At 63.4% G+C, this 25,155-nt stretch overlaps 1 protein-coding gene across 1 annotated transcript; it reads right to left on the reverse strand.

Moving 5' to 3' along the window:
- Positions 1-5,983: 5,983 nt before the first annotated feature.
- Positions 5,984-23,857, reverse strand: GPT (glutamic--pyruvic transaminase). Its single transcript, XM_032182257.1, has 11 exons — positions 23,568-23,857; positions 20,150-20,239; positions 19,330-19,438; positions 17,805-17,935; positions 14,546-14,789; positions 12,031-12,110; positions 11,664-11,800; positions 9,774-9,948; positions 8,363-8,518; positions 8,152-8,264; positions 5,984-6,223 (listed from the first exon to the last, which is right to left on the reverse strand). The coding sequence occupies exons 1-11, from the start codon at positions 23,790-23,792 to the stop codon at positions 6,133-6,135; spliced, it is 1,551 nt and encodes a 516-aa protein (XP_032038148.1). The 5' UTR covers positions 23,793-23,857; the 3' UTR covers positions 5,984-6,132.
- Positions 23,858-25,155: the final 1,298 nt, after the last annotated feature.

A 25,155-nucleotide genomic window follows, 5' to 3' on the forward strand; every position in this document is an offset into this window, starting at 1 on the left:
ATTAATAATTAAAGAGAATTTTAAAAATAAATTAAGAAATTTTTAAAAATAAATCGAGATATTTTTAAAAATGAATCCTCTCCCGTGGTTCCTGGTGCTTCTCCCCGCCGCGCGCACCGCAATTACCGCGCCCGCCTCTGATCGCGCGCCGTGCAGCCGCCGCGGGGCCGCGCCGCCCCAGCGGCCGCGGGGCGCCCTGCCCCTGTTCCCGTTCCTCTCCTCCCCGCCAGCAAAAACCCTCTTATTTTTTTTTGGCAAAAACCCTTTTAAAAGGTGATTAGTGCCCCGGGCGCGACGCGGCAGCGTACGCAGTCCTCCTGGGACTATAGGCACTGCTCCCCGTCGGCGCTCCGGACTATAAGCACTGCTCTCCCTCGGTGCTCTGGACTATAGGCACTGCTCCCTGTTGGCGCTCCGGACTATAGGCACTACTCTCACTCTCCCTCCTGCACCTCTCGAGGTAAGCCAAGCGCCCGCGGCACAAACTCGAGGCCACGCGGACCCCAAATGGGGTCACCGGGGCCTGATGGCACCCCCCTACCCGACCCCAAACCCGTTCCTATCCCCTAACCCCAGCGCCCCCGCGCCATGGCCCTACCCCGTGCCCTGCTCCTGCCGCTGCTCCTCGGCGAGGTCCTGGCGCAGGACGCGGCCCCGCAGAGCTGCCACCCGCTGCCGGACGGTGAGCACCGCCCCATGGGGACCCCAAAATGATGAATCCCTTTTTAGGGTGAAGGCCTAGCCCCCATTTTTCCCCCCTCCTGCAGCCCCCAACGCGGCGCTGGGCCGCCCGGCCTCCCAGTCCTCCCTCTACCCCAACCGCAGCATCGCCGCCAACGCGGTGGACGGCAACCGGGACGCCGACTGGCGCCACGGCTCCTGCGCCCGCACCCTGCTTGAACCCGAGCCCTGGTGGGCCGTGGATTTGGGCGGGCGGCGCGCGGTGGCGGCGGTGCTGGTGCAGAACCGCCACGACTGCTGCTGGCAGCGCCTGCGGGGCGCCCAGGTCCACGTGGGCGACGCGCCGGCCGAGCGCGGCCGCGACAACCCCATGTGAGTCGGGTTTGGTGACGCCACGCGGGGTCACTCAGCCCCCCCACGACCCCGCTAATCGCCCCCTCTTGTTTTTTTGGGGTTTTTTGGCACAGCTGCGGGGTCATCGCCGACGCCGGGCCCGGCTCGCTCAGCACCGTGTGCTGCCGGGGGCTGCGGGGCCGCTACGTCTCCGTCCTCATCCCCGGGCGCGAGGACGCGCTGGTGCTGTGCGAGGTGGAGGTGCTGCTGCAGGGCTGCGCCCCGCTGCCCGGAGGTGAGGAAACCACCCCAAAAATACCCCGTAGAGCCCCCCAAACCCACAGCCGGTCTCGTGCCCACCCTCCCCGCGGTCGTTCCAGCCCCCAACGTGGCGCGGGGCCGCGCGGCGGCGCAGTCGTCCACGCTCAACGCCCTCAGCCTGGCCGCCAACGCCGTGGACGGGAACCGGGACGGGGAGTGGGAGCGCGGCTCCTGCGCCCACACCGAGAAGGAGCTGGAGCCCTGGTGGAGCGTGGATTTGGGCCGGCGCCGCGCCGTCCTCGCCGTCACCCTCACCAACCGGCGCGACTGCTGCTGGGACAGCCTGGTGGGCGCCCAGGTCCACGTCGGCGACTCGGCGGCCGACCACGGCAGGAACAACCCCATGTGAGTGGGGTCTCCACCGGGGTGTCCCCCCCTAACCCCGCGGCCCCTCGGTAACCTCCCGCTCCTCTCCGGCAGCTGCGGGGCCGTCCTGGACACCGGGCCCGGCACCGCCAGCACCATCTGCTGCAACGGGCTGCCGGGCCGCTACGTCTCCGTCGTCATCCCCGGCCGCGTCGACTTCCTCGTGCTCTGCGAGGTGGAGGTGACGGCGCAGAGCTGCCACCCCCCGCCCGGCGGTAAGAGATGGTGGGAGGCCACCCCAAAGTGCCACCGCGGCGCCACAACCGCAGTTCGGTGCTGCCAAATACGGGGGAGGGAGGTGGGGACAGCAGGGTGGGGGACGGGGACGTTTACACGCAGGGTGAGGGCACGGCGTGGGTGCAGCGAGCCCGGAGCTGGCGTCACCACCCGTCCCGTGGCGTCCCCCAGCCCAAAATTTGGCGCTGTGGCGCCCGGCGACGCAGTCCTCCACGGCCAGGCCGGCCGGCAGCGCCATCAACGCCGTGGACGGGAACCGGGCCGGCCGCTGGCGCCACGGCTCCTGCACCCAAACCAAGAGGGAGCGGGAGCCGTGGTGGACGGTGGACCTGGGCCAGAGCCGCGCCGTGGCGGCCGTGGTGGTGAGGAACCGCCTGGACTGCTGCTGGCACCGCCTCAAGGGCGCCCGCGTCCACGTCGGCGACTCCCTCGCCGGCCACGGCACCAACAACCCGGTGTGAGTGCCGCCGCGCCCGCGCCGCACCGCGCCGTGCCACACCACCCTCACCGCCTCTCCCCCGTCTCGTCCCGCAGCTGCGGCGCCATCACCGACACCGGCCCCGGCTCCACCAGCACCGTGTGCTGCCGCGGGCTGCCGGGCCGCTACGTCACCATCTCCGTGCCCCGGCGCCACGAGCAGCTGAGCCTGTGCGAGGTGGAGGTGGTGGAGCAGGGCTGCACCGTGACGCCCGGCGGTGAGTCACCCGACCCCGGTGGGGTCCCCAAAACCTTCCTCCGTCCCCCCCCCCCCCCCCCCGTGGCGCGGTGACGGGGGTGTCACCGCCTCGTCTTGCACCCGCAGCCCCCAACGCGGCGCTGGGCCGCCCGGCCGCCCAGTCCTCGGTGCTGGACGCCGCCAGCGGCGCCGCCAAGGCGGTGGACGGCAACCGGGACGCCGACTGGGAGCGCGGCTCCTGCGCCCACACCCAGGAGGAGCCCGAGCCCTGGTGGCGGCTGGATTTGGGCGAGCGCCGCGCCGTCGAGGCCGTGCTGGTGCAGAACCGCCGCGACTGCTGCTGGCAGCACCTCAAGGGCGCCCAGGTCCACGTGGGCGACTCGCCGCTGGACGGCGGCCGGCGCAACGCGGTGTGAGCCCCCCGTACCCTTCCCCAAACCCCTCCCCGGTTTGTTGTAGGCACCGTGGCTCACCCTATTGTCCCCCAACCGTGTCACAGCTGCGGGGTCATCGCCGACGCCGGGCCCGGCTCGCTCAGCACCGTGTGCTGCCGGGGGCTGCGGGGCCGCTACGTCTCCGTCCTCATCCCCGACCGCGAGGACGCGCTGGCGCTGTGCGAGGTGGAGGTGCTGCTGCAGGGCTGCGCCCCGCTGCCCGGAGGTGAGGAAAACACCCCAAAAATACCCCGTAGAGCCCCCCAAACCCACACCCAACCTCATTCCCACCCTCCCCACGGTGTTGCAGCCCCCAACGTGGCACGGGAGCAGCGGGCCACGCAATCGTCCACCTCCGGCGGCGCCGGGGCGGCCGCCAAGGCGGTGGACGGCAACCGGGACGCCGACGGGCGCCGCGGCTCCTGCAGCCACACCCGGCGCCAACGCCAGCCCTGGTGGGCCGTGGATTTGGGCGAGCGCCGCGCCGTCGAGGCCGTGCTGGTGCAGAACCGCCGCGACTGCTGCTGGCAGCGCCTGCGGGGCGCCCAGGTCCACGTGGGCGACGCGCCGGCCGAGCGCGGCCGCGACAACCCCGTGTGAGTCGGGTTGGGTGACGCCACCGGGGGGGGTCACTCAGCCCCCCCACGACCCCGCTAATCACCCCCTCTCCTTTTTTTTTGTTTTTTGGGGGTTTTTTGGCACAGCTGCGGGGTCATCGCCGACGCCGGGCCCGGCTCGCTCAGCACCGTGTGCTGCCGGGGGCTGCGGGGCCGCTACGTCTCCGTCCTCATCCCCGGGCGCGAGGACGCGCTGGTGCTGTGCGAGGTCGAGGTCTACGGCACCTTCCTGGAGCCCTAAAGCCGCACCCCGGGGTGGGGACGAGGTGACAAGGTGCTGTCCCCCCCTCCCCCGGCCACCCTCGGGGGTCCCCGCGCTGTCCCCGACCCTTCCGTGGGCACCCAGGGGTCCTCGTCCTGCAGCGGGGTGGCCGGGCCCTATAGCGTGTCCCATAGGCACCCTATGGGGTCTCGGCTGCTCTCGGGGTGTGGGGGGGGAGCGGTGGGTGGCACCCATGGGTGTCCTCGCCCAGCGGGGTGCTGGGAAGAGCAATAAAGGGCTGAGAGTGAGTGTGGAACCCTAAAGTGCATTGGGGTGGAGATGGGATTGGGATTGGGGTGGGAATGGGGATGGGATGGGATTAGGGATATGGGATGGAATGGGATTAGGGATATGGGGTGGGGTGGGGATGGGATTAGGGATATGGGATGGGATTGGGGATGGGATTAGGGATATGGGGTGGGGATGGGATTAGGGATATGGGGTGGGGATGGGATTAGGGATATGGGATGGGGATGGGATTAGGGATATGGGATGGGGATGGAATGGGATTAGGGATATGGGATTAGGGATATGGGATGGGATTAGGGATGGGATGGGGATCACAGAAGGGCTCGCCCTGGAAGGGCCTTTTAGGATCACCTAACCCCATCCCCCACCATAGGCAGGGTTCCCACCCCCCAGTTCGGGTTGGCCTGGAGACAGGGCGGGTAATGGGGCGGGTAATGGGGTGGGTAATGGGGTGGGTAATGGGGGAGGCAGCAGGGCAGGTAATTAGGAGGGTAATGGGGCGGGTAATGGGGTGGGTAACAGGGAGGTAATGGGGCAAGCAATAGGGTAACTAATGGGGCGGGTGATGAATAACTAACAGGGCGAGCAATGGGGTGGGGAACGGGGCAGGTAATGGGGCAGGTAAGAGGAGTATTAACGGGATGGGTAATTTTGGGTGTTAATAGGGCAGGTAATGGGGCAGTTAATGGGGCAGTTAATAGGGACGTCAGTGGGGCAGGTAATAGTGCCAATGAGGTGCCACCCATGTCACCCCGGGGTGCTCGGGGATCTGCCCTATAAATGCCATCCCCCTGCTGTGGGGTGGGGATGTGGGGTGGCCCTGGCCACCATGGGGACACCACGAGGACGTGGGATGCCACGGGGACACGGAGCCCCATGGGGATGTGGGGCATAATGGGGTGGGGGACGTAACGGGGACGTGGGATGCGATGGGACTTGGGCACCGTATGGATATGGGGCACCCCATAGACAAGGGACACAATGGGGACAATGGGACACCACAAGGATATGGGGCACCCCATGGGGATGTGGACACCATGGGGACATGGGGCACCCCATGGGGACGTCGACACCATGGGGATATGGGGCACCCCATGGATGAGGACACTATGGGGACGTGGACACCATGGGGACATGGGGCACCCCATGGGGACATGGGACACCATATGGATATGGGGCACCCTATAGAAAAGGGACACCATGGGGACAATGGGACACCATGAGGACGTGGGGCACCCCATGGGGATGTGGGACACCGTGGGGACATGGGGCACCGTATGGATATGGGGCGCCCCATAGAAAAGGGACACCATAGGGACGTGGACACCATGGGGACATGGGGCACCGTATGGATATGGGGCACCCCATAGACAAAGGACACTATGGGGACGTGGGGCACCCCATAGACATGGACACCATGGGGACGTGGACACCATGGGGACACGGGGCACCCCATGGATGAGGACACCATGGGGACGTGGACACCATAGGGACATGGGGCACCCCATGGGGACACGGGGCACCATGGGGACAATGGGACCCCATGGGGACATGGGGCACCCCATGGGGCACCCCATAGACGTGGACCCCATGGGGACATGGGGCACCATATGGATATGGGGCGCCCCATAGCCAAGGAACACAACGGGAACGATGGAACACCACGGGGACACGGGGCACCCCATGGACACGGGACCCCATAGACACCCCATGGGCACCCTATAGGCACCCCATAGGACATGGGACCCCCCCCACCCGCCAGGAGGGGCCACCCATGGGTGCCCCCCACGCCCGCGGACGCGCCGGCTGCCGCTGATGCTTTATTAGGGGATATCCAACATCCGCCCCCCGACCCCCCTAAAACGAGCCCGGGAGCGCCCGCGCAGGGCCCCGCAGGGGGTTGGACGGGATTATTTTTTTGGGATTAGGGGGGGGTGGGGATTTGGGGGGGGCTCGTTAGGAGAATTCCTTAACGAACTTGGTGTAGAAGGCGCTGAGCTTCTGCAGCAGGACCTGCAGCTTGTCGGCGGGGGGCAGGATGGTCATCCTGGGGGGGGGGGGGACACAATGGGATTAGGGACCCCCACGGTGTGCCCCCCGCCCTATTAGGAGGATTCCCGTAGTCCCCAGGTGGTTTGGGGGATTTTTTTTTAACGGGGGGGCTCTGGAAACGTTGTGGGATCGTGGGGGGGTGGGGGTGGGGTCCTGGGGAGGGTGGGGAGTCCTGGAGGGGGGGGATGGACCTAATCCCATCCCTAATCCCATATCCCTAATCCCATTCCAATCCCATCCCCAATTCCCATCCCATCCCCATCCCGATCCCATCCCCATCCCCGGCCCCATTCATGTCCCTAACCCCATCCCCACCCCTGACCCCATTCCAAATCACCCCAATCCCCATCCCTAATCCCATCCCATCCCTAATCCCATCCCAATCCCCATCCCCACCCCTAACCCCACCCCATCCCATTATACCCACCCCTAATCCCACCCCTAATCCCACCCCTAATAATCCCAATCCCATCCCCATCCCAATCCCATCCCATCCCATTATACCCACCCCTAATCCCACCCCTAATCCCACCCCTAATCCCATCCCAATCCCCATCCCCACCCCTAATCCCACCCCATCCCAATGTGGCCATCCTCATTCCATCCCCACCCCTAACCCCACCCCATCCCATTGTACCCATCCCCAACCCCACCCCTAATCCCATCCCTAATCCCATCCCAATCCCCATCCCCACCCCTAACCCCACCCCATCCCATTATACCCACCCCTAATCCCACCCCTAATCCCAATCATCCCCAACCCCACCCCTAATCCCATCCCAATCCCCATCCCTAATCCCATCCCATTGTGCCCATCCCCACCCCTAATCCCATCCCAATCCCCATCCCCACCCCTAACCCCACCCCATCCCATTATACCCACCCCTAATCCCACCCCTAATCCCATCCCAATCCCCATCCCCACCCCTAACCCCACCCCATCCCATTATACCCACCCCTAATCCCACCCCTAATCCCATCCCAATCCCCATCCCCACCCCTAACCCCACCCCATCCCATTATACCCACCCCCAATCCCACCCCCAATCCCACCCCTAATCCCACCCCTAATCCCATCCCAACCCATCCCCGCCCCCATTCACGTCCCTAACCCCATCCCCACCCCACACCCCATTCCAAACCACCCCAATCCCCATCCCAATCCTATCCCATCCCTAATCCCATCCCATCCCCACCCCTAACCCCACCCCATCCCATTATACCCACCCCTAATCCCACCCCTAATCCCATCCCAATCCCCATCCCTAATCCCATCCCATTGTGCCCATCCCCACCCCTAATCCCACCCCCAATCCCCATCCCCACCCCTAACCCCACCCCATCCCATTATACCCACCCCTAATCCCACCCCTAATCCCACCCCTAATCCCATCCCAATCCCCATCCCCACCCCTAATCCCACCCCATCCCAATGTGGCCATCCTCATTCCATCCCCATTATACCCACCCCTAACCCCACCCCATCCCATTGTACCCATCCCCAACCCCACCCCTAATCCCACCCCTAATCCCATCCCATCCCTAATCCCATCCCATCCCATTATACCCATCCCCAACCCCACCCCTAATCCCACCCCTAATCCCAATCATCCCCAACCCCACCCCTAATCCCACCCCTAATCCCATCCCAATCCCCATCCCTAATCCCATCCCATTGTGCCCATCCCCACCCCTAATCCCATCCCAATCCCCATCCCCACCCCTAATCCCACCCCATCCCATTATACCCATCCCCAACCCCACCCCTAATCCCACCCCTAATCCCACCCCATCCCAATGTGGCCATCCTCATTCCATCCCCATCCCCACCCCTAACCCCACCCCATCCCATTATACCCACCCCCAACCCTACCCCCAACCCCACCCCTAATCCCACCCCTAATCCCAATCCCACCCCTTTACCTGAAGTGGAAGGTGCCCTCCTTCTGCCCGAACCCGGAGCCGGGCACCACGCAGATCCCGGTCTCCTCCAGCAGCCTCATGCAGAAGAACATATCGGGGGCCTGACCCTGCGCCTAGGGGGGGGGAACGACCCCGACCCTTTGGGTCACCCCGACCTTTGGGTGACCCCATACACCTTAGGGTGACCCCTAGGCCCCAAGGGGGGGGTTACCTGGGCCGCTTGTAGGGCGCGGGGCGGCAGCTCGATGCGGGGGAAGGCGTACATGGCGCCCTGCACCGGGTTGCAGCGGATGCCGGGCGTGCGGTTGAAAATCTCCTGGGTCAGCTTCGCCTTCTGGGCCAGCGCGCTCAGCACGGCCCGCTTCTCCTGGGGGGGGGGAGTGGGGGGGATAATGGGGGAAATAATGGGGGAAATGGGGGAAATGGGGGCGTGGTGGGGTTGAGCTCGCACTATGTGTCCCGATATCTCACCCCATGTGTCCCTATATCTCACCCTATGTAATCGATCCCTGCCCCGTGTGCTCCGTTCCCATCGCGTGTGCTCCGTTCCCATCCCATATCCCCATCCCATCCCCATCCCATTCCCCATCCCATCCTATCCCAATCCCAATTCCCATCCCATTCCCAATCCAGATCCCAATCCCATCCCATATCCCCATCCCATTCCCCATCCCATCCTATCCCAATCCCCATCCCCATCCCATCTCATTCCCAATCCAGATCCCAATCCCAATCCCATCCCATATCCCCATTCCCAGTCCCAATCCACATCCCAATCCCCAATCCCATCCCTAATCCCATCCCATATCCCCTATATCCCCATCCCACCCCATTCCATCCCAAATCCCAATCCCAATCCCATCTCTTCCTAATCCCATTCCCAATCCCATCCTGTCCCATCCCCATCCTGTGCCATTCCCATTCCCATCCTGTCCCACCCCATCCCATCCCATCCCATTCCATCCCAAATCCCAATCCCATCCCATTCCCAATCCCATCCTCATCCCAATTCCATTCCATCCCCATCCCAATCCCAATCAAAATCAAAATCCCATCCCCATCCCAATCTCAATCCCAATCCCATTCCCAATCCTATCCTATCCCCATCCCATCCCCATCCTAATCCCAATCCAAATCAAAACCCCATCCCCATCCCAATCCCATCCCATCCCCATCCCATCCCCAATCCCAATCCCCATCCCATCCGATCCAATCCCATCCCAATCCCAATCCCATCCCTTCCCCATCCCATTCCATTCCCAATCCCATCCCAGCCCCATCCTCATCCCAATCCCATCCCAATCCCAATCCAAATCCAAACCCCATCCCCAATCCCATCCCCATCCCAATCCCAATCAAAATCCCATCCCCATCCCAATCTCAATCCCAATCCCATTCCCAATCCTATCCTAATCCCAATCCAAATCAAAATCCCATCCCCATCCCAATCCCATCCCATCCCCAATCCCAATCCCCATCCCATCCGATCCCATCCCACCCCAATCCCATCCCTTCCCCATCCCAATCCCAATCCAAATCAAAATCCCATCCCAATCCCATCCCCATCCCATCCCAATCCCATCCCCAATCCCAACCCCATCCCGCCCCCGCCCCGCACCCACCGCCATGAATCCCTCGTAGGAGGGCTCCCCGGGCTGGGGGGGGTTGACGACGGCGTCCAGTATGATCTGCCCGGCCACGGGGGGGCAGAGCCGCACCGACACCAGTTTGGCCAGTTGCTGCTGCACCTCGGGGTCCATGTTCACCACCTCCACGTACCCGCCCCGGAACCCGCACCTGCACCGTAGGATCCATAGGGCCGCCGTGACCCTATATCCCACCCCATGGACCGCCGCATCCCCACCCCGCCCCATAGCACCCATAGGGCCACCACATCCCCATTCCCACCCCATAGCACCCATAGGGCCGCCCTGTCCCTATATCCCACCCCATGGACCACCGCATCCCCACCCCAACCCATAGGGACCACGGGGCCAGCACATTCCCATCGCCACCCCATAGGATCCATGGGGCCACAGTGTCCCTATTCCCACCCTGTGATCCAACACATCCCAATCCCCACCCCATAGTCTCCATAGGGTCACAGTGTCCCTATTCCCACCCCATGGTCCTCCACATCCCCACCCAACCCCATAGCACCCATAGGGCCACAATGCCCCTATTCCCACCCCATGATCCAGAACATCCCCACTCCATAGGGTCCATGGGGCCACCACATCCCCATCCCCATCCCACAGCACCCATAGGGCCACCCTGTCCCTACTCCTACCCCGTGATCCAATACATCCCCACCCAACCCCATAGCACCCATGGGGCCACCACATCCCCATCACCACCCCATAGCACCCATAGGGCCACAACGTCCCTATTCCCACCCCATGATCCAGACCATCCCCACCCCACAGCACCCATGGGGCCGTGGTGTCCCTATTCCTACCCCATGGACCACCATATCCCCTCCCAACCCCATAGCACCCATGGGACCACCACATCCCCATCCCCTCCCCATAGTAGCCATATGGCCATGGTGTCCCTATTCCCACCCCATACTCCAACACATCCCCACCCCACCCCATAGCACCCATAGGGCCACCACATCCCCATTCCCACCCCATAGCACCCATAGGGCCGCCCTGTCCCTATATCCCACCCCATGGACCACCGCATCCCCACCCCAACCCTTAGGGACCATGGGGCCAGCACATTCCCATCCCCACCCCATAGGATCCATAGGGCCACGGTGTCCCTATTCCCACCCCGTGATCCAACACATCCCAATCCCCACCCCATAGCACCCATAGGGCCACGGTGTCCCTATTCCCACCCCATGATCCAGAACATCCCCACCCCACTCCATAGGGTCCATGGGGCCACCACATCTTCATCCCCACCCCATAGTCTCCATAGGGTCACAGTGTCCCTATTCCCACCCCATGGTCCTCCACATCCCCATCCAACCCCATAGCACCCATAGGGCCACCACATCCCCATCCCCACCCCACAGCACCCATAGGGCCGTGGTGTCCCTACTCCTACCCCGTGATCCAATACATCCCCACCCAACCCCATAGCTCCCATGGGGCCACCACATTCCCATCCCCACCCCATAGGATCCATAGGGCCACAGTGTCCCTATTCTCACCCCATGATCCAGAACATCCCCACCCCACCCCATAGGGCCCATGGGGCCACCATATACCCATTGACACCCCATAGGATCCATAGGGCCATGATGTCCCTATTCCCACCCCATGCTCCACCACATCCCCACCCCACAGCACCCATGGGTCCACCACCTCCCCACCCAACCCCACATCACCCACGGGCCCACCCCCTCCCCACCCCACCCCACCCCACCCCACAACCCCCACAGAACCACAACATCCCCATCCCCACCCCATACTCCCCCACCTCACCCCCGTAGACTCCCCGGCGCCCCCTAAACCCCAGCACCCATGGGTGCCCCCCCACCCGGTCCCGGCGCCACGCACTCGCCGGCGAAGCCCTTGGAGATGGAGTGGAAGGAGGCGAGCTCCACGGTGTCGGCGTAGGGCGGCCCCAATTGGGCCAAAACCTTCTTGAAGGAGTGGAAGGCCGCGCCCTCGGCGTAGACGTTGTCTTGGTAGACCTGAGGTGCGAGCGGCGCGTCGACGCGGGTTTTGGGGTTTTTTTGGGTTTTTTGGGGTTTTTTGGGGTTTTTTGGTTTTTTTGGGGGGGTTTTGAGGTGCGAGCGGCGCGTCGACGCGGGTTTTGGTTTTTTTTTGGGGTTTTTTGGGGTTGTTTTGGTTTTTTTGGGGGGTTTTGGGGTTTTGGGGTCAGGGGACACGCGGTTATAGGGTCGGGGTCGCCGTCACTCACCTCGTCGGCCAAAAGGAAGAGGCGCTCCTCGTAGGCGAATTTGATGACGGCCTCGATGTCCTCGCGGCTCTGCACCTGCCCTAAGGGGGGCGCGGGGTGGGGGGGGGGCGCCGGGGAGGTGGGGGGTACTGGGACCGGTAGGGTGCTGGGGGGACTGGTGCTAGTAGGGCACTGGGGTCCCAGTAAGGCATTTGGGTCTCAGGACCAGTAGGGCACTGGGGTGCCCGGTGCTGGTAGGGTGTTGGGAAGCCCAGTCCCGGTAGGGCACTGGGGGCCCAGTCCCAGTAGGGTGTTGGGGAGCCCAGTCCAAGTAGGATATTGGAGTGCCATTACCAGTAGGGCACTGGGGGCCCAGTACCGGTAGGGTGCTGGGGAGCCTAGTCCCAGTAGGATATTGGAGTCCCATTACCAGTAGGGCACTGGGGGCCCAGTCCCAGTAGGCTGTTGAGGAGCCCAGTACTGGTAGGGTGTTGGGGTCCCAGGACCAGTAGGGCACTGGGGGCCGGGTGTTGGGGTCCCAGTAAGGCATTTGGGTCTCAGGACCAGTAGGGCACTGGGGTGCCCAGTGCTGGTAGGGTGCTGGAGAGCCCAGTCCCAGTAGGATATTGGGGTCCCATTACCAGTAGGGTATTGGGGTCCCAGTGGGGTATTATGGTCCCATTACCAGTAGGGTATTGGGGTCCCCATCCCAACAGAGTATTGGGGTCCCAGCCCTAGTACTGATAGGGCAGGGCAGTCCCAGCCCCAGTAGGGTATTGGGGGCCCAGCCCCGGTACCAGAAGGACACTGGGGCTCCCAGTTCAGCCCCAGGCTCCCAGTATGACCCCAGGACCCCCAGTATGACCTTGGTACCCCCACCCCACACAGTGCCCACGGTGTCCATGGTGCCCATGGCGGCGCCATACTGGTAGGGTTGCTCCCAGTCCAACCCCGGTACCCCCAGTATGACCCCAGTGCCCCCAGTATGACCCCAGCACTCCCAATCTGACCCCAGTGCCCCCAGTACAACCCCAGGACCCCCACTACCACCCCAGTAACCCCACCCCACGCAGTGCCCGCAGTGCCCACGGTAGAGCCATACCAGTAGGGTTGCTCCCAGTATGACTCCAGTGCCCCCACTATGACCCCAGGTCTCCCAGTATGACCCCAGGTCTCCCAATATGACCTCAGGGCCCCAAGTACCAACCCAGTACCCCCACCCCACGCAGTGCCCATGGCGGCACCATACCAGTAGGGTTGCTTCCAGTCCAACCCCACTGTCCCCAATATGACCCCAGTGCCCCCAGTCCAATCCCAGTGCCCCCACTATGACCCCAGTGCCCCCAGTATGACCCCAGCACTCCCAATCCAACCCCAGGTCTCCCAATCTGACCCCAGAACCCCCAGTATGACCCCAGGACCCCTAGTATTACCCCAGAACCCCCAGTATGACCCCACCACCCCCCACCCCACCCAGTACCCTTGGCGGCGGCGATGCTGCCGTACCGGTGGGGCTGCTCCCAGTCCAACCCAGTGCCCCCAGTATGACCCCAGTGCCCCCAGTATGACCCCAGCACTCCGAATCCGACCCCAGCACTCCCAATCTGACCCCAGGACCCCCAGTATGACTCCAGGTCTTCCAGTATGACCCCAGCACTCCCAATCTGACCCCAGGACCCCCAGTCTGACCCCAGGACCCCCAGTATGACCCCAAGGCCCCCAGTACCACCCCACCACCCTGCACCCCACCCAGTACCCTTGGCGGCGGCGATGCTGCCGTACCGGTGGGGCTGCTCCCAGTCCAACCCAGTGCCCCCAGTATGACCCCAGTGCCCCCAGTATGACCCCAGCACTCCGAATCCGACCCCAGGTCTCCCAATCTGACCCCAGGACCCCCAGTATGACTCCAGGTCTTCCAGTATGACCCCAGCACTCCCAATCTGACCCCAGGACCCCCAGTCTGACCCCAGGACCCCCAGTATGACCCCATTACCCCCAGTCCCACCCCACCACCCCCCACCCCACCCAGTACCCTTGTCGGCGGCGATGCTGCCGTACCGGTGGGGCTGCTCCCAGTCCAACCCAGTGCCCCCAGTATGACCCCAGTGCCCCCAGTATGACCCCAGCACTCCGAATCCGACCCCAGCACTCCCAATCTGACCCCAGGACCCCCAGTATGACTCCAGGTCTTCCAGTATGACCCCAGCACTCCCAATCTGACCCCAGGACCCCCAGTCTGACCCCAGGACCCCCAGTATGACCCCATTACCCCCAGTCCCACCCCACCACCCTGCACCCCACCCAGTACCCTTGTCGGCGGCGATGCTGCCGTACCGGTGGGGCTGCTCCCAGTCCAACCCAGTGCCCCCAGTATGACCCCAGTGCCCCCAGTATGACCCCAGCACTCCCAATCCAACCCCAGGTCTCCCAATATGACCTCAGGAACCCCCAGTATGACCCCAGGACCCCCAGTCTGACCCCAGAACCCCCAGTATGACCCCACCCAGTCCCCTTGTCGGTACCGGTGCCGCCGTACCGGTGGGGTTGCCGGGGTTGATGACGCAGAGGGCTCGGGGTTGGCAGCGCCGCCTCCCTTCTCCCAGCACCCGGCGCAGTTCGGCGACGTCCAGGGCCCAGGCGCGCTCCTCGGCCAGCAGGTAGCCCAGCTGCACCGCGCCCAGCTCCGCCAGCGCCGCCGAGTACAGCGGGTACTGCGGCACCGGCACCAGCACCCCGCAGCGCCCCGAGCCCTCGCCGCACACCAGGAGCTTCAGGATGCTCTGGGGGGATATGGGGATAAAGGGGTGTATGGGGTGTGTGGGGTTGGGGTATGGGGGTATGGGGGTATGGGGGTATGGGGGTATGGGGGTATGGGGTTGGGGTATGGGGATATGGGGTTGGGGTATGGGGATATGGGGATATGGGGGTATGGGGATATGGGGTTGGGATATGGGGTTGGGGTATGGGGGTATGGGGTTGGGATATGGGGGTATGGGGTTGGGATATGGGGATATGGGGATATGGGGATATGGGGTTATGGGGTTATGGGGTTGGGGATATGGGGATATGGGGATATGGGGATATGGGGATATGGGGGTATGGGGATATGGGGATATGGGGTTGGGGATATGGGGATATGGGGATATGGGGTTGGGGATATGGGGATATGGGGATATGGGGTTATGGGGATATGGGGATATGGGAATATGGGGTTGGGGATATGGGGATATGGGGATATGGGGTTGGGGATATGGGGATATGGGGACATGAGGATATGGGGTTGGGGTGACATGGGGACATAGTGATATGGGACAGGGGGATACGGGGATATGGGGATATGGGGATATGGGGATATGGGGTTATGGGGTTATGGGGTTATGGGGTTGGGGATATGGGGATATGGGGTTGGGATATGGGGACATGGGATATGGGGATATGGGGTTGGGATATGGGGATATGGGGATATGGGGTTGGGATATGGGGTTGGGGATATGGGGATATGGGGATATGGGGTTGGGATATGGGGATATGGGGTTGGGATATGGGGATATGGGGTTGGGGATATGGGGTTGGGGAAATGTGGGGTTGGGGTGACATGGGGACATGGTGATATGGGACAGGGTGATACGGGGATATGGGGACATGGGGACATGGGGGCATGGGGATATGGGGAGGGGGTGGCATGGGGATATGGGGATATGGGGACATGATGGCATGGGGAGGGGGTGATGTTGGGTTGGGGTGGTATAGGGATGGGGTGGCATGGGGTTGGGGTGACATGGGGACATGGGGACAGGGTGATACGGGGACATGGGGAGGGGGTGACATGGGGTTGGGGTGACGTGGGGTTGGGGTGACGGGGATGGGGTGACATGGGGACATGGGGTGGCATGGGATTGGGGTTGGGGTGACATGGGGATGGGGTGGCATAGGGACATGGGGACATGGGGTTGGGGTGGGATGGGGACATGGGGACAGGGGGTTGGGGTGATGTAGGGTTGGGGTGGGATGGGGAGGGGGTGGCATGGGGACATGGGGACAGGGTGATATGGGGACAGGGTGGCATGGGGTTCGGGTGATGTAGGGTTGGGGTGGGATGGGGACATGGGGACATGGAGACATGGTGACATGGGGATGGAGTGACATGGGGATGGGGTGGCATGGGGATGGGGTGGCATGGGGACATGGTGACATGGTGGCATGGGGATATGGGGTTGGGGTGATATGGGGACATGGGGATATGGGGTTGGGGTGATGTAGGGTTGGGGTGGGATGGGGACATGGGGACATGGGGACATGGGGACATGGGGATATGGGGATGGGGTGACATGGGGTTGGGGTGATGTGGGATTGGGGTGGCATGGGGTTGGGGTGATATGGGGACATGGGGACGGGGTGGCATTGGGAGGGGGTGACATGGGGAAATGGGGATATGGGGTTATGGGGATGGGGTGATGTAGGGTTGGGGTGGGACGGGGACGTGGTGGGACAGGGTGGCACAGGGAGGGGGTGGCATGGGGACGGGGTGATATGGGGACATGGGGAGGGGGTGACACGGGGAGGGGGACAGAAAGGGGACAGGGACAGTGAGGGGACAGCAAGGGGACGGGGACAGGGACAGAAAGGGGATGGGGGTGACAAGGGGACGGGGACAGTGTGGGGACGGGGGCACTGTGGGGAGGGGACATTATGGGGCTGGGGACGTTGTGGGGACAGGGACATTGAGAGGACATTATGGGGACATTTTGGGGACTTTATGGGGTCACTTAGGGGACTTTATGGGGACATTTTGGGGACAATATGGGGACATTTTGGGGACAATATGGGGACATTTAGGGGACTTTATGGGGACATTTTGGGGACAATATGGGGACATTATGGGGACAATATGGGGACATTATGGGGACTTTATGGAGACATTTAGGGGACATTATGGGGACATTTTGGGGACAATATGGGGACATTTAGGGGACTTTATGGGGACATTTAGGGGACTTTATGGGGACATTACGGTGACAGCGTGGGAACAAGGACATTTGTAGGGCCGGGACGCCGCGGGGACGCCGTGTCCGTGCCAGCGGGCGCCATGGGGACACCGGAGCCAAATGTGTGTCCCCCCCCCCCTCCCCCCTAAATGTCCCCTCCCCTATAGGGGACGGTGCCAGGGGTGGCACAAAGGGACCTTTGTGGCCGTGCCACCGCCGGGCGTGGGAACGGGGACGGGGACACGGGGATGGGACGGGGACACCGGGACTGGGATGGGGACACTGGGACTGGGATGGGGACACCGGGACGGGGTTGGGGACACTGGGACTGGGTTGGGGACACTGGGATGGGGCTGGGGACACCGGGATGGGGCTGGGGACACTGGGACTGTGTTGGGGACACTGGGATTGGGATGAGGACACTGGGATTGGGTTGGGGACACTGGGACTGGGATGGGGACACTGGGGTTGGGCTGGGGACACCGGGACTGGGTTGGGGACACTGGGATTGGGTTGGGGACACTGGGATGGGGCTGGGGACACCGGGATTGGGTTGGGGACACTGGAATGGGGACACCGGGATGGGGTTGGGGACACTGGGACTGGGTTGGGGATACAGGGATGGGGACACCAGGATGGGGTTGGGGACACCGGGATGGGGTTGGGGACACCAGGACTGGGACACCGGGACTGGGATGGGGACACTGGGATGGGATGGGGACACTGGGATTGGGATGGGGACACCGGGACTGGGATGGGGACACCGGGATGGGGACATGGGGACACGGGGACACGGGGTCGGGTCCCCACCACGATGGCGTCGCTGGCGCCGGTGGCCAGGAAGATGTTTTGGGGACAGGCGGGGACCCCGTCGCGGCGCTCCAGGAACTGCGCCACGTCCTGCCGGATGGCCTCGATGCCCGGGCTGGCGCTGTAGGCACCTGGGGGGGGACCCCAATGTCCCCAAATTGTCCCCAAATTGTCCCCAAGGTCCCCAAATTGTCCCTGAGGTGTCCCCGAGGTCCCCAAGGTCCCCACTGTCCCCCTGTCCCCATGGTCCTTGTGGCTCCCCCAGCTCCCTGTCCCCATTGTCCCCCCATTGTCCCCATTGTCCCCCCTGACCCCATTGTCCCCACTGTTCCTAGTGTCCCCACTGTCCCCACCGTCCCCACTGTCCCCATCTCACCCATTGTCCCCCCACCGTCCCCATTGCCCCCATCATCCCCCGTCATCCCCATGGTTCCCCCTGTCCCCATTGTCCCCAAATCCCACTGTCCCCACTGTCCCCATTGTCCCACCACCCCCATTGTCCCCATTGTCCCCAAATCCCACTGTCCCCACTGTCCCCATTGTCCCACCACCCCCATTGTCCCCATTGTCCCCAAATCCCCCCATCCCCACTGTCCCCATCATCCCCATTGCCCCCACCACCCCCATTGTCCCCATTGTCCCCACTGTCCCTGTCCCCCCTGTCCCCATTGCCCCCACCATCCTCATGGTCCTCCTGTCCCCATTGTCACCCGTGTCCCCATCATCCCCACTGTCCCCATTGCACCCCATCATGCCCATTGTCCCCATTGTCCCCATTATCCCCATTGTCCCCAAATCCCCCCACCCCCATCACCCCCACCACCCCCATTGTCCCCCCATCACCCCCCATGTCCCCATTGTCCCCCCCATTGTTCCCATGGTCCCCACTGACCCCACTGTCCCCATTGACCCCACCAGCCCCATTGTCCCTGTTGTCCCCATTGTCCCCATTGACCCCACTGTCCCCATTCCCCCCATGTCCCCATTGTCCCCCCCATTGTCCCCATTGTCCCCACTGTCCCCACCATCCCCATGGTCCCCCAATGTCCCCATCTTACCCATTGTCCCCATTGACCCCATTATCCCCATTATCCCCATTGTCCCCGTTGTCCCCATTGCCCCCACCATCCCCAATGACCCCATTGTCCCCATTGCCCCCACCAACCCCATTATCCCCATTGACCCCATTATCCCCCTTGTCCCCATTGACCCCATTGTCCCCATTGTCCCCATTGTCCCCACCACCCCCATTATCCCCCTTGTCCCCATTGACCCCATTGTCCCCATTGTCCCCATTGCCCCCACCACCCCCATTGTCCCCATCGTCCCCATTGTTCCCATTGACCCCATCATCCCCATTGACCCCATTGCCCCCATTGACCCCATTGTCCCCATTGCCCCCACCACCCCCATTGTCCCCATTGCCCCCATTGTCCCCATTGACCCCATTGTCCCCATCAGCCCCATTGACCCCATAGCCCCCCCTGTCCCCATTGTCCCCATTGTCCCCTTGCTGTCCCCCCACCGGCGCTGTGCCCGCCGCACGCTGCCAGCAGTCTCCGTGCCCTGGCCTTGGCGTCCTCGGGGAAGGCGGCCTCCTGCAGCAGCTCCGGGAACACGCACAGCGCCGCCACCTGGGGAACTGGGCGTACTGGGGGCACTGGGGGATACTGGGGGCACTGGGAGACACTGCTGGGGGCACTGGGGGATACTGGGGGCACTACTGGGGGCACTGGGGGGACTGGGGGCACTGGGGGGCACTACTGGGGGGACTGGGGGGACTACTGGGGGGACTGGGAGACACTGCTGGGGGGACTGGGGGGTACTGGGGGGTACTGGGGGCACTGGGAGACACTACTGGGCGTACTGGGGGGCACTGGGAGTACTGGGGGGACTACTGGGGGGACTGGGGGGCACTACTGGGGGCACTGGGGGGTACTGGGAGACACTACTGGGAGACACTGGGGGGACTGGGGGGACTGGGGGATGTTGGGGGTACTGGGAGACACTGGGAGACACTGCTGGGAGACACTGGGGGTACTGGGGGATACTGGGGGATACTGGGAGACACTACTGGGAGACACTGGGGGTACTGGGGGATGCTGGGGGATACTGGGGAGCACTACTGGGAGACACTGGGGGGCACTACTGGGAGACACTGGGGGTACTGGGGGATAATGGGGGATACTGGGGGATACTGGGGGATACTGGGGGATGCTTGGGGATACTGGGGGATACTGGGAGACACTGGGAATACTGGGGACACTGGGGACACAGAGGACACTGGGGGATACTGGGGGATACTGGGGGATACTGGGGACACTGGGGGACCCCCGGCCCCGTACCTGGCGCAGGAAGGTGATTGGTTTCTGCCCCATGGCGTGCGCGTCGCCGATGTTGGCCTTGATCACCTCCGTGAAGGGTTTGGGGACACCCTGCGGGGTCAGGGGTCACGGGGTCAGGGGTTATGGGGTCATGGGGTCAAGGGGTCATGGGGTCAAGGGGTCAGGGGGTTAGGGGTCAGGGGGTGGGGGTACAGGGTGAGGGAGGGCATGGGGTGAGGGGTATGGGGGTGTTATGGGGACGTTATGGGGATACTGGGAGAACTGGGAGAACTGGGGATATGGGGACATTATGGGGATACTGGGATAACTGGGGACATTATGGGGTTATGGGGACAGGGGGATACTGGGATATTGGGGATATGGGGACATTATGGGGACATTATAGGGATATGGGGATACTGGGATAACTGGGGACATGGGGATATGAAGACAGGGATACTGGGATAAGTGGGATAACTGGGGACATGGGGATATGGGGACATTATGGGGACATTGTGGGGATGTTAAGGGGATATGGGGATAAGGGGATACTGGGATGACTGGGGATATGGGGACATTATGGGGGCACTATGGGGATATGGGAATACTGGGATAACTGGGATAACTGGGGACATGGGGACAGGGGGACATGGAGATACTGGGATAACTGGGGATATGGGAATATAGGAATACTGGGATAACTGGGATAACTGGGGACAGGGGGATATGGGGACATTATGGGGACAATATGGGGATATGGGGATACTGGGGATACTGGGATAACTGGGAACAGGTGGATATGGGGACATTGTGGGGACATTATAGGGATACTGGGATAACTGGGGACATGGGGACAGGGGGATATGGGGACATTATGGGGACATTATGGGGAAATTATGGGGAAATTATGGGGTTATGGGGACATTACGGGGATACTGGGATAACTGGGGACATGGGGATATGGGGATATAGGGACAGGGGGATAAGGGGATATGGGGATACTGGGATAACTGGGGATATGGGGACAGGGAGATATGGGGTTACTGGGATAACTGGGGATATGGGGATATGGGGATATGGGGACATTATGGGGATAAGGGGATACTGGGATAACTGGGGACATGGGGATATTATGGGGACATTATGGGGACATTATGGGAATACTGGGATAACTGGGGACATTATGGGGATATGGGGTATGGGGACATTATGGGAACATTATGGGAATACTGGGATAACTGGGGACATGGGGACATTGGGACATGGGGACGTTATGGGGACATTATGGGGACAATATGGGGATATGGGGATACTGGGGATACTGGGATAACTGGGAACAGGTGGATATGGGGACATTATGGGGACATTATGGGGACATTATGGGGACATTATGGGGACATTATGGGGACATTATGGGGACACGGGGACAGGGTGACACGGGCATACTGGTGACACTGGGCTAACTGGGGCCACCGGGGCCAGGCAGTAACGGGGTCACCGGGGCCGTCCCCACCCCCACCCCCCCCCGGGTTTGGACTTTGGCCCCGGGCGGACTCTGCCCACGGGGGGGGAGGGGACACGGGGGGGACACGGGGGGGACACGGGGGGGACACGGGGGGGGTCCCGAGAACCCGGGGGGGGGGTAAAGGACACGGGGACCCCCCCCGGGATGTGACAGGAGGGGACAAAAGGGGACAATTATGGGGTTGGGGGGGGCACTGGGAGGCACTGGGAGGTACTGGGAGGCACTGGGAGGTACTGGGAGGTACTGGGAAAGTGCCCAGCTGGGGACACGGGGGGGTGGGGGGGTGACAAGGGACAGGGGGGGATATGGGGGAGGGGGGGGGTCCTAAATCTGTGGGTTTGGGGGGGGGAAATTGGGGGGGGGGGGTCCCAGGTTTGGGGGTTTGGGGTCAGTGGGGTGGGGGTGCCAGGGTTTGGGGGGGGTCTTGGGGTTTATGGGGGGGGTCCCCGGTTTGGGGGACCCCATAAATATGGGGGGGGGTTGGGTGGAACAGGTCCCGGCCACTGGGGGGGCGCTGGGAGTCTTTTGGGGTCTATAGGATGGGCTGGAGACCCCAAATTGGGGGTCCCAATGGTTATAGGGTCCCCGGTGCTGGGGGTCCTGGATTTGGGGGGGGTCCTAAATTTGGGGAGGGGGTCCCAGATTTGGGGAGGGGGTCCCGGATTTGAGGAGGGGGCGTCCCCAAGGTTTCAGGGTTTGGGTTTTAGGGTCGGGGGGTCTATGGGGTCCTGGGCATGGGCTGGAGACCCCAAACTGGGGGTCCCAATGGCTATAGGGTCCCCAGTGCTGGGGGTCCCAGTTTGGGGAGGGGGTCCCGGATTTGGGGTAGGGGCGTCCCCAGGGTTTCCGGGTTTGGGTTTTAGGGTCGGGGGGACTTTGGGGTCCTGGGCATGGGCTGGAGACCCCAAATTGGTTATAGGGTCCCCGGTGCCGAAGATCCCAGTTTGGGGAGGGGGTCCCAGATTTGGGGAGGGGGTCCCGGATTTGTGGAGGGGGGTCCCGGATTTGGGGAAGGGGTGTCCCCAAGGTTTCGGGGTTGGGGTTTTAGGGTCGGGGGGTCTATGGGGTCCTGGGCATGGGCTGGAGACCCTAAATTGGTTATAGGGTCCCCGGTGCCGAAGGTCCCGGTTTGGGGAGGGGGTCCCGGATTTGGGGAGGGGGTCCCAGATTTGAGGAAGGGGCGTCCCCAAGGTTTCGGGGTTGGGGTTTTAGGGGTCTGGGGGTCTATGGGGTCCTGGGCATGGGCTGGAGACCCCAAACTGGGAGTCCCAATGGCTATAGGGTCCCCGGTGCTGGGGGTCCCAGTTTGGGGAGGGGGTCCCAGATTTGGGTAGGGGGTGTCCCCAAGGTTTTGGGGTTTGGGTTTTAGGGTCAGGGGGTCTATGGGGTCCTGGGCATGGGCTGGAGACCCCAAATTGGTTATAGGATCCCCGGTGCCGGGGGTCCCGTTTTGGGGAGGGGGTCCCAGATTTTGGGGGGGATCCCAGATTTGAGGAAGGGGCGTCCCCAAGGTTTCGGGGTTTGGGTTTTAGGGTCAGGGGGTCTATGGGGTCCTGGGCATGGGCTGGAGACCCCAAATTGGTTATAGGGTCCCCGGTGCCAGGGGTCCTGGATTTGGAGAGGGGGTCCCAGATTTGGGGAGGGGGATCCCAGATTTGAGGAAGGGGGTGTCCCCAAGGTTTCGGGGTTGGGGTTTTAGGGTCGGGGGGGCTTTGGGGTCCTTGGCATGGGCTGGAGACCCCAAATTGGTTATAGGGTCCCCGGTGCTGGGGGTCCCAGTTTGGGGAGGGGGTCCCGGATTTGGAGAGGGGGTCCCAGATTTGGGGAGGGGGATCCCAGATTTGAGGAAGGGGGCGTCCCCAAGGTTTCGGGGTTGGGGTTTTAGGGTCGGGGGGGTGTGGGGTTATCCCATACCTGGCGCAGCTCCTGCTCCAGCTGTAGGGCGCGGGTGACAATGGGGCCGCGCACGGCGTACTCCACGCGCCGCACGGCCGGGTTCATGGTGGCACCGCTCAGCACCGGGGGCCGGGGACCCCCCGACCCCAAGACCCCCGACCCCGACCCCGACCCCAAAGACGTCGCCGCCGCCGCCGCCATGGCCGGGAGCCTGTGGGGTCGCCGAGCTCTCAGGGCCCGCATTTGGGGCCGGGGATATGGGGTTGGGAAGTTGGCACCAGGACAGGAGGGCGAAGGCGGCACCGCCCCGGGGGCAGAGACGGGGCCACGGGGCGGGACGGGGGGTGTGGGGTGGGTGTGGGGGGGGGTGTGGGGCACGGGACGTGGGTATGGGGTATGGGGTGTTGGGAGGTATAGGGTGAGGGGTATGGGGTGGGATATGGGGCGTGGGGTGTGGGTATGGGGTGTGGGGTATGGGGTATGGGGCATGGGGCATGGGGTGGGGGTGTGGGGTGGGATATGGGGCACGGGAGGTGGGTATGGGGTGTCAGGGGGCATGGGGTATGGGATATGGGGCATGGGGTGAGGGGTATGGGTTGGGATATGGGGCATGGGGTGTGGGTATGGGGTGTGGGGCAAGGGGTATGGGATATGGGGCATGGGGTGTGGGTATGGGGTATAGGGTAAGGGGTATAAGAAGGTAGTGGGGCACAGGGTGTGGGGTGGGGGTGTGGGGGGTGGGATATGGGGCACGGGATGTGGGTATGGGGTATGGGGTGTCAGGGAGCATGGGGTAAGGGGTATGGGGCAGGGGGTATGGGTTGGGAGTGGGGCATGGGACGTGGGGCAAGGGGCATGGGGTATAGGGCATGGGGTGTGGGGCACGGGGTGTGGGGTGTTGGGTATGGGATATGGGGCACAGGAGGTGGGTACGGGGTATGGGGCAAGGGGTATGGGGCACGGGACGGGGGGCATGGGGTAAGGGGCATAGGGCACGAGGTGGGTGTGGGGCAGGGGACGTGGGTACGGGGCATGGGGCAAGGGGCATGGGGCACGGGACGGCAGTGGGGCACGGGGCGGGGGATGTGGGGCACAGGATATAGGGCACGGGGTGCGGGATATGGGGCACGGGGCACAAGATAGGATACGGGACACGGGGTGTGGGGTGCAAGGTGTGGGGTGTGGGGCTCAGGGTGTGGGGCGCGAGGTGTGGGGCACGGGGCTATGGGGCTGTGGGGCTGTGGGGCTGTGGGGACGGAGGCAGGCAGGGACCCAAGGTTATGGGGACGTGGGCACGGGGCCACCGGGACGCGGGGACGGGGCCAGGAGCCGCCGGTGGCACCCGGCACCGCCAGGACCCACGGCACAGCCGGGGGGGGGGGGCAAGGGGGAGATGTGGGGCAGGCCCCATAGCAGGCCCCACAGCTCCCCATAGCGCTGCCCCACTGCCGCGCCCCCCAACCCGTTGCCCCCACGTCCCCCCTGTACCCCCTCCTGCCCCATAGATCCCAGTTGCCCCATAGCCACCCCCACTGCCCCATAGACCCCTGCCCCATAGATCCCCCCCAGCCACTCTGCCCCATAGCTCTCCTGCCCCATAGCCCCC

Source organism: Aythya fuligula, chromosome 2, assembly GCF_009819795.1.
Source record: "Aythya fuligula isolate bAytFul2 chromosome 2, bAytFul2.pri, whole genome shotgun sequence".
Taxonomy (NCBI): domain Eukaryota; kingdom Metazoa; phylum Chordata; class Aves; order Anseriformes; family Anatidae; genus Aythya; species Aythya fuligula.